This window comes from Leptodactylus fuscus, chromosome 3 (assembly GCF_031893055.1).
Source record: "Leptodactylus fuscus isolate aLepFus1 chromosome 3, aLepFus1.hap2, whole genome shotgun sequence".
Lineage (NCBI taxonomy): Eukaryota > Metazoa > Chordata > Amphibia > Anura > Leptodactylidae > Leptodactylus > Leptodactylus fuscus.
The window spans coordinates 8,139,014-8,155,762 of NC_134267.1; the positions used below are offsets into that span (position 1 = coordinate 8,139,014).

Sequence of the window (16,749 nt, forward strand, 5' to 3'; positions counted from 1 at the left end):
GTTTTCCAAGTTATGACTAGCCAGATATCTTCCTCATCCTCCATATCTTACCTTTTAACAACTCCTCTTTCTTGAGTTTCTTATCCTCTGTGCAAACAATCAGCAGATAAGTGTTTCCCACAATCTTTACCATAAAACCATGACATTTTTTTTTTTTATCATTCCAACCTAAATTTGGGGTCTTCTGTTTTTTGAGGCTCTGGTCTTGCAGCATCTACCTTACCCTTGGACTCTCCATTTTTATGTTTTTTTTGTGAAATGGGATAACGCAGGGATCCATTCTTCAATTCCAGCTAAATTGTGAGGTGAAGTATTTGTCATAGTCTCGACCACGATGACCTCCATTATTTCTGATAACACCCAATATAGTGTTCCCTCTATCTTGGAAGGGGTTCCTGGCTACCCAATGATCAGTCGCTAAAAACAAAGCTCATACCCTATGTTATGCCAGGAATTGGAGACATTTAGGAACCCCCCTGAGACTAGACGCCAGTCCATAGAGACGCCTGCTCCATTTTCTATACTCTTGTGCAGGGGAGATCATCACTGACGTACGAATCTGCCTAAAAAATTCAAAATACATTAGCAAGTTAAATTGTAATAAATTGTAATTACACATTGATGGAGTCATTGTTACACAAAATCATAAAATCTCTTGATGTTTCAGATACTTTTAATACAATTCAGGGCTCACGGTATAATTAACAACTTATTTTTCTGTCGCCGGCGCAGTTCTGTACATTCTGCAGATCTGTCATCTCCGCATAATAAGAAAACATTCTTACAGGAATAAATAGCAATTATATTCTTGCAGATGACGGTGCGGCAGGATTATTTGTACATGTCAAAAAATTTGCCTTAGAAATATAAATATTTTAAAAAAATATTTGAAATTTATTAATTCTAATTCACTTTACATACAGGTGCGTCGGGTTGTTTGTGATGTTCAGCTTTGTATGTGCAGGTGATGTTGTGCCTGATGGGATTTGAACCCAGGGCTCCAGCGCTGCAAGGCCACAGTGTTGCCCCCCAGGTGATGATGTTTGTAAGTTGGACAATTAGTTTGAATGGACATTTTAGGTGCATGCACTGTATACTATAGACCTGTGATATGGCGCCGGATGGAGCACGCCATGGGAATCCAACAGAACAATATGTCTCCGTAAGAAATGAGAGGCAACCTATAATCCAGTTCCAGTAGGTGCATGGACATCCATTGCAACTGGATTCCTTGGAATAAGGCTGGATTCCCACTGGCGCTCGCTCAACGTTCAACGATTCTGTCCCCAAATCTGCTTGAAAAATGCAAAAAGAGAAGTCCTGTGAGCAAGATTTGGACGGAAACCGGGCAGACCCCATTATAGTCTATGAGGTCTGCGGATTTCCACTGTTCGGGTCCCTAAGCAGACCCAATGAACGGAAACCGGGCACAAATGTGAACCTAGAGTTAGCCAGAATCCCGTTCACTTTGCAGATAATGTAAAATGCAAGGTTTATTGACGTGGTGTTTCCACAAGGCCAGAATGCTGCGTATTCGCAACGTGGGGCTACTAAGGGCCCCAAGGAATGGTCGTACCTGTTAGGGATCTCACTACTTATCTTATACAGAATTTACAGAACGTTTCTAATTAAAATGAATTAGGAGACGATTTACAAAAATAAAATCTCTTTCGTTACTGCAGGAATTTTTCTTCTGAATTGGAATGTTTCAGTTTTGTGAGAATTTTTTTTTTACAGTTCCCGAGGAATAACATTAAATGGGATGACCGGGCTGCTGGACTCCAAGTCTAGCGCGCTTATAAAACATTCTACCGCGGCCTCGTGCTTCCCCTGATCTTGTAAAACTTCTCCCAGTCCCTTCCAGGCCTCGTGTGACGTGCTTTGGAGTTGCACTGCGTCCCGGAGATATTTCTCGGCCAATGCGTTCCGCCCAAGTCTATTCAGTATAAGCCCCTGGAAAAAAACAAAAAGAGAACTTTACGGTGAGACGTGATTTATGTTTCGGGGAGTTTTTACACCAACTTGACAATTAACCAATATCTGGTGGTATTCATGAATCAGACAACTCAATATTCGTTGCCAGGGCCCTCGGCCTCAATGCTTGTAAATGTCAAATAAAATTGCAAGGAAATAAAGTTTTTCGAAGACCCTTGAAAGGTTGAAAGTTACAGAATGTAACGGTTATAAGGTTTTATTGAGGTTTGGAAGAGAAAAGAGGAAGACCAATAATAGTGCAAAAGGACCGATATGTAAAATATTCACCAATGAGGTGTTCAGGATTCTTTCCTGTCCTTAGCATAGACTATCAGTATCTGATCGGCGGGGATCCAACGCCTAGCACCACCACTGATAAGCTAAATCCAGGATCGGGGCCAAACAATGATGTACAAATTCTTGACCAAATTAAAGACATTTCCCACAAAGCAACAGCGACCTCACATGTTAAATAAGGACGACTTATCGTACAGATAGGTCATCAAAACCAAAGACCCTTCCATTGAGCTGAAATAGAAAAAGTACAGTCATTACCAATATACGAGACGACCTTCCACCGACTCCAACTTTTTGCATCCTCCAATAGGATCTACTCTACTGATTCAGTAGGAATTTTTTCTTTAGCCCTCACCATTCCTGAGCAATCGTTTCTGTTAATTTCAGCACATTTATATGCCCAACTGTCAGGTGGGTGGTCCCTGTCTTTTTGCTCCATCCCTGGACCGCCTACCTGACAGTATAGAGCATAACTGTGTATAGAAATAACAGAGATTATTGCTCCTGAATGGTGGGGGCAAGTGCAAAGAATCAGCGGAGTGGAGACTTGGACTTTTTTGTAGAGGTGGTGAAATGTCCTCTTTAAGAAGCCTTATCACTAAGAGAAAACAGGAATAGCATTGAGTGATCTTTTCCAGTGGGATCGAGGTCGGAGGTTATCTCAAGATCGGCTCAACCCTAAAAGTGATTTTTCCCCATAGAGAAGCATTGACTAGGATTGAGCGATCGGGATCGGGAAAGATCGGATCCCGATTGGCGTTCAAGCAAATTTCATGATCAGTTGGAAAATAATCGGAAATCGGATTTTAAAATCGATCTTGAAAACTCAAGATCGGCTCAACTCCAAACAGGACTGTTCACAGTAAACATAACAAGTCTTCTATGCTTTGCTCCACCATCAGTAGCCATGAAGCTTGGACTCTCCAGTTGGATAGTGAACGACTTAAAGTTCCCATGAATAGAGGAGCACAGACATCTATACCCATCTGGACTGGCTGACTATGTGTATATGGGTGTGCCAACTCTTCTTCAATCTTAGAGTAATACAGGATTGCCTTCGTTCTCACAGGTCGCCACCAGAGCCGGCATGTGTATGGAGGAGTTGGGAGGAAGAGGGTCTGGCAGAACAAGGAATCGGCCACCAGTTATAGAAGGTGCACCTTATGGCCACAGCAAAGACAGACAGATGGAAATATTTACATAGAAATAACGGAACATAGATATAATTGATATATATAACATAGATGCAATTGAAATTGAGTACAACATAGGACCAAAAACCAGAAACGGTGGAGAATCCAGTTGGAAAAGAACCGCGCGCAACAGGAAAAATCGAATTAAATGGTTTTATTGTATAACTCAATCACAACGCATTTTGGGCATAAAACTCGCCCTTCATCAGGTGAAATAGCTTTCTGTCACATGGTTAAGAACCATTGCAGCTGGCGAGTTTTAATGCCCAAAACGCGTTGTGTTTGAGTTATACAATAAAACCGTTTGATTCGATTTTTCCTGTTGCGCACGGTCCTTTTCCAACTGGATTCTCCACCGCTTCTGGTTCTTGGTCCTATATTGTATTCATCTACACCCGTGAGGTGTCAGGAACCTGCAGCTCCACTCACCACAGAGAGGGAACCTCTGCCAAATGTTTCCCACTGCTGACATAGAGTTGTGTAACCACAACCTTGTAAGGTGAGCTTTTCCATCTGCCGTACTTACCTGGTGTCACTACAGTGCCACACTACGGGCCGCGCGGTATCTCTCCTTTTTGTTTTTGATAAATGAAATTGAGGCATCTTTGTACATAATTAAAGGACTATGGCTACGTTCTTCCAGAAACAGCACCATGGCTGTCTATAGGTTGTATCTGGTATTACAATCCTGCACCACCGGGGTAAAGCCACAATAACGTACAATCCATTAAAAGGTTTGGTGCTGTTTAAGACGAAAACCTCCCATAGTTATCTCTTCCTGAACGACCCCTTTAAACGACTCAATTCACTTGTCATACCAAGTGGGAAATGTGCGGAAGTCTCCAGAAGGTTTGGCTGCTGAATAATGAACTGCGGCAGATAGCGACTAGATTACCAGGGTGTCCATTTGCAGAGTTAATTAGCTCTGTATGTTCTGCCTTGATATAATGCGCTGCCTCGTGCAAGGACTTGTCAGCTTTAAAATGACTCTTCCATTGACCGCGGATTGTTCATCTTCCGGACCTGTTTCTCCGCTGCTATAGCAGCCGCATGCGTCATATTGATAAATGTTCCTGTCCGTCTTGGCCATCTTCTATGTCACTGCTCGTTGTAATTGAATATGAAGCAATTATCGGTGAATTACAAGACACCAGAAATTTCAGTTTGCTACTTTGTTTCTCTGACAGCAAATTTCGTTCTCTAAATCGCTTCTTATAATAGCTCAATAAACGCTCATTTGTTTACAAGAAAAGGACCCGGCGTCTTAACGGCAGCAACAAAGCCGAGATGGGCCTGAATCTGGAGGTTCTTAGAAGGCCTTGGTTACATTTTAGATCATGTACAATGTCCAGTAATTGCAGATATTAACGGGGTTATCCGGTTTCTTAGATCCTTAGGATGGGCCATCAATTTTGGATCTGCAGGGGTCCGACACCCAGGATCCCAGCAGATCACCGGTACCCAGACAGCGGCTCTCTGTATTGTTTACATACCGTAAATCACGCTGCTCCCTTGCCGTACAAACTGTAGCGGGGCGCGTAGGAATTGCAGCGCTGTCCCATAAATTTCAATGTCTGACACACCAGACCCCGTAGATCTAATATTGATAGTCTATCCTTAAAAAAATAAGACTGTTGATGGGGGTGTGACTGGTGGATCCCCCACTTATGAGAATGGGGGTCCCATGTTCCACGTGTGAATGGAGTGTTTTTTCGAGGCTGTGCACTACCCTCCACTCTTTGGCAATGTGGGGCCTCGGTTTAAGAATAAAAATTGCAAAATTCATTATTTTGGCCAAATCTAATAGTAAGCCTGGGCCGATGCTCCTGTGAAGAAGCCTCTATTTCCCCAATCCCTAAAAAATAGCAAGATATTCAGGCTACCCGTCTCCCTCGTCTATGTGACAAAGATGAAGAAACTAGGTGCGCCCCATTATAGTTTATGGGGTTTGCAGGTTTCCGCGAGTAACCGCTTTTTAATCAGATCGGGTTTCCATTCCTCGTGTTGCCAAGTGGGGACCATGAACATATACACAGAAGAACGGGAACCCGAGCAGAGGTGTGGACTCTATGCTCAACCCCCCCCCCCCCACCCCGTACCTTCTCATCTTCATAGACTTCTATAGATCACAGGGTTGAGCGATCGTGTTCGGAAAAGATCGGATTCTGATCAGCGATCGAGAAAATTTCACGATCGCCATCAGAATTCCGAACACGATCTTTTTATGTGGGATCGAGATCGGTGATCTTTTCCTACAATGCTTTGCTTAGCCTTCACATTGAATATACGCTGTATATTCAGTGTGAAGGCTCCACTGCGGTTCCATAGGAATGAATGGAAGCAGCCAGCACACAGCCTTAACCCCCTGTGCGCCGGCTGCCTCCATTCATTCTAATGGGAGACTAAACTAAACATCTGTAGCAGCTACTTACCTCTAGAGATGGCTGCTCCGGTGCCCTCCTTCTTCTTGCCTCGCTGCCCCGCCTCCCAGGTTAGTGTTTAAAGCGCTAGGTAGGCGGGGCTTGTGGCTTAGGAGAGTATGGGCGGGTATAGGGCGGGGAGACGTCTCCCCTCCCAGTACCTGCCCACACTCTCCTAACCTGGCAGGGAGGGGGCAGCGAAGGGAGAAGAGCAGGGTGGAGCGGCAGCGAGGTAAAGAAGAAGGAAAGCACCGGGCACCGGAGCAGCCATCTCTGGAGGTAAGTGGACACCAGGGGGGACTAAGTAGCCAGAGGATTAAAAAAAAATCTTCTAGCTACTTTAATGATTCACTACACAGCGTGGATTCTAACAATTAAAGCGTTCACTTGTTAGATTCCATGCTGTATAGTGAATAGGATTGCTTTTAAAATCCGATCTACGATTAATAAAAAAATCCCATTGACTTGCATTGGGATCGGAATTGGGATCGAGATCGAGTTCGAATGAAAAATGATCGGAAATCGTATTTTAAAATCGATCCTGAAAAGTCAAGATCGGCTCATAGATCGGTGTTATCTCAAGTGACTTGCAATCCATCTTGGGACAGAGACAGCAGAATTCTCAGAGTGAAAGTCAGTTTAGCAAAAGCAGGGATCGGTGAGACAGTCTTCATTTTCTTGGATGAGATAGATTACATAATTTCTATTAATGACCCGTATTATTCATTTATGCAAATTGTGCGGAAACTTGGTGGCCATATTGGAAGGGTAAATGCTTAAGTTACACCGTTCACCTTGAAGAAAGTTCTAAGACGTCCGGTATCGCCCGCGATTGTGCTGGGTCATTCTTTCCTGCCGTGACTTCATTTGTATGGAAACCCCTTGATGTTCTTAATTCCTGCAATTTACATCACTTTTCTTTTAATTAAGTACATGTCAGAGAGAAGCTTTCTTATGAAAATTCAGAGGCGAATCTTTCGGCGGTGTTAATTCAACGCTTTTCACTCTGGGCACAGCGCAGCCGTCTGATTATTTAACAGATAATAATGTCCGCCACTAGATTTAGGGGGAATTGATTAATACGATGGGAATGTGAGGCGCATATTAACTCATCCTTTTCGGCTGTCTCCAGACACCGACCGGAGAGGTGACGACTTTATAGGAGTACGTTTTATTCCACGAAGATTCAAAGAAAATTGACTTAATATGGAAACGGTAAAGAAGGAAATGTAACGGGAAAATGTATTTATCTTACCCAATATTGATACAGTGTAAACTTAGACTAGAAGGTCGAAAGATGCAGCAACATTATCAAAGTCGCGAATGCTGGATAATAAATGGGGTACAGTTTTGGTTACAGAGGTTTCCGGGGAGCTTTATATCACTTATTTCCAATGGGGTCTTTTATGCTGGACCTGGAGGTTCCGGTTTGTTCCGACGAGTACCCGGCCTCCTTTTACTACAGTCTGAAAACGGAAGAGTAGGTGGAGCAACCCGGGGGCCGGTACAGATCACATGATCCAGGATCGGATCCAACCCGGAACCCCCAGGAACAGCATTAAATAGGATTCCTTGGACGACCCCTTTACTTTTATACCTCCTGCTGGTTACTTTACTTTGGGGAGAGTCTGTCCTGCCTGACCTGCTGCAGTCATCTATTTACAGCAGTTCTGGGATTTGCTTTACAGCAGCCACATGGACATACGGCAGCAATCTATTCATTTCTATAGACGAGTGCTCAGGGTCATGTGCAGAGGTCATTGTGTATAAAAGGGGAGGAGACAGGAGGAGGTAAAGCCGTCACATCACCTATTTTAGTGGTGGATCCTGTGTTATCTGCCAGTGTTAGGTCATACACATGACCGTGTGTATAGTCAGTGTCAGTTGTGTTTTTCACGGCTAACACACCGACCCATTATTTTCTACACACTTGTGTATTATCATGGGGCCTCTGTATGTGCTCGTGAGCCTCAGGACAGGTCCTATACCTCTCCATTTTGTGGCTCAGGCTCATTGAAGGCAGTGAATGGGGCCACGGGTCACATGCAGATATCATTCATTGTACCCAGCACGTGCATGCAGTAGCTTTACCTTTCATTGTAACTGTATACCCTTGTTGCATTTGCAGTGTATATCATCTTGACGTCTTTGATGCATGCCACTGTATAGGCCTATAGTAGTCACTTATAGGCTTCCATATTAAATGAACATATACTGTGCGGTTACATGAATTTCATAGGATGCCTCTGTGTGGAACATTGTAGTCGAATATGAAGCTGAATAAATGCAGACCCATATATACAGGCCCTAAAGGATTCTCTTCTGATATCTGTTGTTGGCCTGGGATCCAATGGGTACAATTGGTGTATGTGCAGGGTCTGTCAAGGAATACCCCCTAATCCTGCCCCATGCACACGGCACCAATGCAAAAGCCCTTCTTTGCTTCTAGTGTAGAATAAAAGAGCAGATACACGGATATCTAGAAGGTGGCGAGTACCTTTCCGCTGCGGATCGGATGATAACAATACGTTTTTCCGATTTCTATTCATTTCCATTACATTTTATTCCTATGAATGGAGTCTTGCGCGGAGACAGATTACTTTGTGGCTGTGTTATTGAATCTTGCTGTGATTTGCAGAACCTTCAGCTCAGGAGAATGTAATCTGCAGTGACAGCAATGACAACCTGCTTTACTTAATGTGAACTACCTCCAGCACATGTAAATTGGTCAAACACTGGAATGATATAGAGCTAACGTCTGCGGCATCTGACAGAGGAAGGAGGCGTAATAATGGCGAACTGACAAGACCTCTCGCTGCTGCTGCTGCTGCTGAATCATGTCCAGGCTTCCTTCTTCCATGAATTGTAGATCTTTACTCATCTCTCCTGCATTGGCTCTGTTACTGAGGCTTTATATTGTATTACCATCCTGCTCAGCTAGTGACAGTGACTCACCCTGGCAGCGCTTTGTCTCTTACATAGGACTGCAGGAAATTTACCATTTTGTTATTGCTCCCACCTACACATAGGTCGAGAAACAAACTCTAGCAATGCTCTGATTGTAAAAAGATGAATGAGGCATGCTGGGAGTTGTAGTGCAAAAGGATTGGAGATCCACAGGTTGGAGATGGTTGTGGCATACAATCTGATCTCTGTGAGAAGCTGAGCTGTGTGATATATAGGGTTATATGATAGAAGAGAGAAGCTGAGCTGTGTGATATATAGGGTTATATGATAGAGGAGAGAAGCTGAGCTGTGTGATATATAGGGGTATATGATAGAGGAGAGAAGCTGAGCTGTGTGATATATAGGTTATATGATAGAGGAGAGAAGCTGAGCTGTGTGATATATAGGGTTATATGATAGAGGAGAGAAGCTGAGCTGTGTGATATATAGGGTTATATGATAGAGGAGAGAAGCTGAGCTGTGTGATATATAGGGGTATATGATAGAGGAGAGAAGCTGAGCTGTGTGATATATAGGGTTATATGATAGAGGAGAGAAGCTGAGCTGTGTGATATATAGGGTTATATGATAGAGGAGAGAAGCTGAGCTGTGTGATATATAGGGTTATATGATAGAGGAGAGAAGCTGAGCTGTGTGATATATAGGGGTATATGATAGAGGAGAGAAGCTGAGCTGTGTGATATATAGGGGTATATGATAGAGGAGAGAAGCTGAGCTGTGTGATATATAGGGTTATATGATAGAGGAGAGAAGCTGAGCTGTGTGATATATAGGGTTATATGATAGAGGAGAGAAGCTGAGCTGTGTGATATATAGGGTTATAGGATAGAGGAGAGAAGCTGAGCTGTGTGATATATAGGGTTATAGGATAGAGGAGAGAAGCTGAGCTGTGTGATATATAGGGTTATATGATAGTGGAGAGAAGCTGAGCTGTGTGATATATAGGGTTATAGGATAGAGGAGAGAAGCTGAGCTGTGTGATATATAGGGTTATAGGATAGAGGAGAGAAGCTGAGCTGTGTGATATATAGGGTTATAGGATAGAGGAGAGAAGCTGAGCTGTGTGATATATAGGGTTATAGGATAGAGGAGAGAAGCTGAGCTGTGTGATATATAGGGTTATATGATAGAGGGAGAGAAGCTGAGCTGTGTGATATATAGGGGTATATGATAGAGGAGAGAAGCTGAGCTGTGTGATATATAGGGTTATATGATAGAGGAGAGAAGCTGAGCTGTGTGATATATAGGGTTATAGGATAGAGGAGAGAAGCTGAGCTGTGTGATATATAGGGTTATATGATAGAGGAGAGGAGCTGAGCTGTGTGATATATAGGGGTATATGATAGAGGAGAGAAGCTGAGCTGTGTGATATATAGGGTTATATGATAGAGGAGAGAAGCTGAGCTGTGTGATATATAGGGTTATATGATATGATATATATCACAGAGTTCAGCTTCTCTCCTTTATCATATACAGGTTCAGGTTACTACCTCAGTTCTTTTTTATGAATACATTTGGACACATTATAACCTTGAATAAAATAAACAGCATACAATGCTCCCGGCTCTGCTACCTCTGTCCTCCTGTATCGGCCTGACGCAGCACATCGCAGTCTCCCCCATATGACGGCTTGCTGCGGTGCGATATAAAACTGCAGACACTTATTTACCGGCGGCAAAGTGCACATGAGATCGATGATGAAACAAAGGCTTTATATCAAAGCATTGCACACAATAGTTACAGCCCAGCATAATACTCAGCACCGGAGCCGTATATTACCGCGCAGCGCTGGAATGGACGTATTGTCTACAAAGGGGGAAAAAAAAAAACCTTTCCCTATTATATCCCATAAAGCCTAAGTGTAGTGTCAGCCTTTCAATTAAACCTTGAACCTTTTGCAGCTTGTGGTTGAGATGAGTGATGGTGCGAGCGTTCTCCCCTCCCCGCGGCGCAGCCACTCACCCTATAAGCGGTATTTATCAGTGACACACTAATGTGACTTGTACTCTCCGCCATCTGTCAGCAGTCGTCTCCTTACATGACAGGGCCCCTTGTAATTACATCTTCCTTAACAGTATCTCTTCTACATCGCTGACTCTCATTCCTGCTCATTGGACTAGACGTCCCTTTGGTGATTAGAGGATCCGATGACACAATGGACAGCGCCTTATACTGCGTTACCTATGGGCCATGGCTTAAAGGGGCAGTCCGGTCAATTTTCTTTACTCATTATATTGTAGTATAGTTGTAGTATAAGTTGGCTATTAAATGTCTTTCCTTATTCTACATTCATTTGTTTCAATAAGTCACAAGATCGCAGTGCGACTTCTTTTTTCTAGCATGGGTTGCTGTGCAAACAAAAAGTTTATCTTTGCAGACACTGTAGCAAACTATCAGGTCATCTCAGATTCATCAAAGTGTTCTGCCCTATCGCTGCCTCGAACATATTCAGGTTCCTATACCCCCCCCCCCCCCCCCCCCCCCCCCCCCCACACACACACACATACTGGGACTACATTGGGTTTTCTGCTTTTCTCTCCAGTCTTACTTGAAAACCAACTGAGCAGGATCTTTACTGCAGTACAAAGGTGACATTGTAGGGGGCGCCAATAAGAGAACAGCCTATACGGCAACTCCATTATATCCTTCTATCATCTCCATGCAAAAACAGAGCACACAAAGGCGAGGAAAAATAAAATCCCATTTCGTGCGGCTTCTTTACAGCCCATCAGCGGATACATACAATGGTTCTTGGAAATCTGTTCTCTGACGGATTGCAAGAAATTAGATTTTCTTTCCGTGCGGTGTAATTGGATTGCGACCCTGCATGTGGCGACTATTGTGACTATAGAAGGATATTATAGAATCGCTGAATATATTCTCTTGCCTTCTATTGCGGTCGGAAGCAAATTTAGTTTTTCTTTAGTTTTGTCTGAACGCTCTTCTGTTTGGCCAAAGTTTTTGACTATGGCCACGTTACTGTACATAGTACATCTGGTGATCTGACATATATCAGACATGAAGGTTTGCAGACAGACAAGGGCTACAGGGATGTAGCAGAGCTGAGTTTACCATAACTCACTCACCGTGTCCCGTTAGAAATGTATACGAACACAAATGATACAACAAAACCCCCAAACCACAGACCACGCAGGACATAGAGAGAGAAGTACTGGTTTAAATTGACATGAATAAAGTGCTTTGGTTGTGATAGTAAGATCCTATTTAGTTCCAGCATCAGACAAAGGCAGCGAATAAAAGCCATGTGGCGTCCATTTTTTAAATTGATTTCAATGTTTGTGAATAGAGGCTATCGACCTGACCTACTTTGATGTTCTGTTGTATGTACCCTGTTTCCCCGAAAATAAGACGGTGTCTTATATTAATTTTTGCTCCCAGAGATGCGTCATGTCTTATTTTCAGGGGTGTCTTATTTTTTTCAAAGAAGAATTCACATATATTGCTAAATATAAAAATTAACATTTATTAAATACTGTACAGTATAAAAATATTTTTATAGCTTTGTAGAGCAGGCGATTTTGGACACAGGGATACCTAACATGTACGGTATGTGTTTCACAGTATTTACATACTTTTATATGTGTTCTAGGGAAATGGGTTGATTTGAATTTTTAATACTATATATATATATATATATATATATATATATATATATATATATATATTTTATTTATTTTTTCTTTTTTTGCATTTATTAACCCCCTGTAATACATTACAGATAGGCAACCTGCCTTCAAAAGAAATGACGGCAGGATGCCAGGTGCTTAACTATGGCAGCCACCCGGGAGTCGGGCGGCCGCCATAGCCGCCTGGTGTCTGCTGGTGTCAGCAGACATCCAGCGCTAATGCCTCCGGTCGGTGCCCACACACGCTCCCATAGAAATGAATGGAAGCGCCCGGCACGCCGATTAACCCCCCGCTTGCCGGCTGCTTCCATTCATTTCTATTCACTACGTCTTACTTTCGGGGGATCGCCTTATATTAGGCAAAGCAGCAAAATGTCTGCCATGCCTTACTTTCGGGGTACGTCCTATTTTCGGGGAAACACGGTAGGTAGAGGGTACCGAGCGCACAGTTAGATAGTCATGTTTCGCTGGGGAGCGGTTCTGCTATGTAGAAGACCAGAGTAATATACAGCTGCTGGGGCCCTGAACATGCACAAGGGACGAAGAATTAACAGGATCCGGATCACGGAAGTGGCGCCGTGCTTACTCCCAAAGTATTCAGTAAAATGTTGCTTTATTGTAATCGATAAATACACGTTTTCCCAGTCATTATGTAAATTCCCAAAAGGATTCCTGGGATCCCTGCCATATAAAGAGGAGGTCATTTAGAATTTAATACTGGTGGACCAGGGTTGATGGTTGATGATAAATTGTCCTTCATAGAACCCCATGAAGAGATTCGCGAATGAAGGGGCAAATTTCGTCCCCATTGCGGTCCCCTTAGTTTGTATAAATCTCTTTTGTTGGAAGGAGAAAACGTTGTGCGTTAGTATAAATCTGATCCCTTCTAAAATGAAATTTCTTTGGGTGATGGGCAGAGTGGTATCTTTATCTAGGAACTATGCTACAGCCTCCAGCCCTTGGTTATGATCGATGTTGCTATAAAGGGCTGACACATCCAGTGTAGCCCAATGATCACCGGATTCCCATTTCAAGGGTAATATTGTTTCCATCAAATTGACGAAATCTTTGAGAGATGATGGTGGTTTAACAACATATGTCTGAAGCTGAATGTCTATGTAACGTGACATATTCCTTGCAATAGAACTTGCCCCAGAAATAATGGGGCGTCCAGGCGGATGTATGGGATCTTTATGGATCTTGGGAAAATGGTGGACTATGGCCATAGTGGGGTTTTTAAACAGAACATAATCCCTTTCTTTTTTGGTCAGTACACCATTCTTGACGTTCTGTTGTAATGGGCTATTAAAATATAGGTCCTGTCCCATTGTAGCTGTTTTTGGGGATCCCTCCATACACTCATATGTATACCTCTCAAGTGAAAAACGTGCACTTCTCACGGCCGTTTTGCACTCGAAGGGCACCAAAGTTTTGTCCCTTGTTCATGTCAATGTAGCCTAAGCCTTTTTTTAATCTCTTGCACTTCTTGCTCACTCCTCCCCTTTCTTCTCAATAGACTTCTATAGTCTTGTGTAATCTGTGTCTAATCATGGACACTGCAGAGATTTTCAGAGTGAAAGTCATTTTATCAGACGGAAGGGAGGAAACAACCTGGTAAGAACAGAAAGAGGCCCAATGATGAGATATCTTACAAAGTTTCTTATAATCTCCTGTCCCGGTCATTCTTGCAAAGTTGGTTTAAAAGTTAAGGGGGTGTCCAGCGATATGAAATGTTTTACAAAAGGGGTTAAAATTTTTTTATTTCTCACCCACAATCTCCTGTTGCTCCCGCTCTAATGCAGAGACACAGGTGGGAGTGTTGGAATGGCAGCGGCAGATCGGTAAGGGAATGGTTATTTTTGTTGTCCTATTCTGCCCCTTTAACAAAACATTTTAGCCCCCTGACCAACCCCTTCAATGACCTAAATGTGCTTCCATCCATCCTTCCATCGGCCTACATAAACAATGACATGGTTTTTACTGACACGGTCCCCGGCGAAGCTTTGTGCTGACTCCGGTTCCCCGCACTGATGTTCCACAGAACAAACACGGCTGGATTTCCCATTAGGGATAGAAGAGATGTGTTACGAGGTGATTTTCTATCATCGACCACGGGCAATCGCTAGTATGGCGGTATATTCTGCATGAATTACAGTGTAATTACACAGCGGGAGCAAAGGTTCAGCGTCTCAGGAAAATACAGACGCTATATACAGACATGGCACAGTTAAAGGGATATTCCTGTTTAATAAAATGATGGTATATGGTTACCCCCATTCGCTTTAATGCGAATTTCGGGGTGGAATCTACCTACAGATCGGGGCCAGACACTTCAGAAGTATCTGCCTACTATTAAAAGGTGAAACAGAATCTGTCATGAACATACCCTTAGGCCCCGCTCACATGGGGGACTCCAGGCTGGACTACCCAGCCAGTACAACAGCCAGATTTCTCAGTCCAAACCCAAACTACCAGGGTTCCCCAAAAATAAGACCTACCTCGAACTAACACAGATCATTTAAAAAATGTTTCCAGTACAGTAGACCCTTGCGTAAGGAGAATAGAAAACAGACACCCCAAAAGAATTGGACATTGACCTGTACAGAATGGTACTAGTGAGAGAGTTGGCTACCGGTAGGGCTCTCACACAGTTCGGGTAGTCCGGCTGGTATCATGTTGCTCCCGAGCACAGTGTTGCGGCTCTGTCCGGTCACCAGGGCTATACTTGGCTGCAGTAGAACGCTGCTGCAACGACAAGGGGCCTAAGAGTGACAGGCCTTGGACTAGAGTGACGCAGATCTGAGTGTAAGAGCCCATCCACCATTGGCATTTGCCATCTCTATTTGTTTTGGGCCTGGTGACAGTAACAATTTTGGGTATGCTGAGTGGTTTAGGGGTATCTAAAAAACCCCTGATGAGGGAAGAAATTATAGAACATAAAAAAATGTTGCCTATTGTTCCCCCAACTGTCCTAGATGTGGGGCCTTTGCCCTCTCCGACATTGCCATATCTGACTACGCACATGACTGCAGAGGCCAATGACTGGCTGCAATATGGAGGGGCATTAGCATCAGGATGATGGGGGGGGGTAGAATAGTATCACGTCTTTTGCATTTTACACCATCCCCTGCCCACAGCAAATTTTGCCTGGAATACCCTTTATAGAGAATGTCTGATGTCTGTACAGACAGTACAGTGGGAGGGGGCGGAGGTGCACTTTATGGCAGCTGCAATGAATAAGAGTCAATTAACAGAAAAATGTCATAGACTATTACAGTCTCCAGGAAGAGATAAAGTGCAGCCCCTTCCCCAGAGACCAAGGAATGATGGAGCACGGCCCCTTACCCAGACATCAGGGAGTGGCAGACGAGCTGCACACAGAGCTATATCCAGCTGGACAGGCTTATAATGCTATAGTCACAGACGGCGCATTTGTTGCTGAACTTTGCCGAAATATCACCGTTTTTATCAATAACAAGTGAGCACTTTGGAGCAACCGGGGTGTAGCCGCTTTCCTCTTGGGAGCAATGGCAACACCCTAGGTGCTCCAAAGAGCTCATGTGAATAGTAACATAAATGGCAATATCTCAGCAGCAGTGGCAGCAGCGATTCACATTGTTTAATCCAGAGGACCCTAACCTATCTATCTGGGATCTGGGCACTCCCTATAAGAAGCCATACTGAACACAAGTCTCCAAATGCCCAATTATAGAGGAGGCTGAACCACTTAGGACTCTCCTCTATAAGTCAGATCATAAATCCATTAACAGCTTAATGACTGGAACATAATATTATTTCCATGGTAATGGCCACAGCAGGGAAATTATATGGCCGGGTGAAATTTCTGAAGACGGGACCTACAACATGGACGGTTTTAAGACAGCCCTTTGATATGACTCGCTACATTAAGTTCACAATAGTGTTGACCTATCTGTTGTTCTGGTCCATCAGAAGACCAGGACAAGGGATTGGCGGACCACTAAAGTAGCAATTACATATAAAATCTGACAGATCTCATTGACTTTAATGGGATCTGCGGGGTGGTCATCATTTTAAAACTGTAACGGGTGGACATTGCGACAGATTCTCCAACAGAGAAGTCATCCTTTATGATAGTATATATATACACTATGTGGTCAAAAGTATCCAGACACCCCCAATAACATATGTTTTTCATATTAGGTGCATTGTGCTGCCCCCTACTGCCAGGTCCTCCATATCAGCGACCTCAGTAGACATTAGACATCGTGA

The 16,749-nt window shown here is 43.5% G+C and overlaps 1 protein-coding gene across 1 annotated transcript in view; it reads right to left on the reverse strand.

Moving 5' to 3' along the window:
- Window positions 1-687: 687 nt before the first annotated feature.
- Window positions 688-16,749, reverse strand: part of TTC7A (tetratricopeptide repeat domain 7A) — a 229,847-nt gene continuing 213,785 nt past the window's right edge. Inside the window, exon 20 of the mRNA XM_075267023.1 lies at window positions 688-1,953. Within this exon, the coding sequence (XP_075123124.1) occupies window positions 1,732-1,953 (222 nt within the window). The 3' untranslated portion in view covers window positions 688-1,731. The remainder of the gene's footprint in view (window positions 1,954-16,749) is intronic.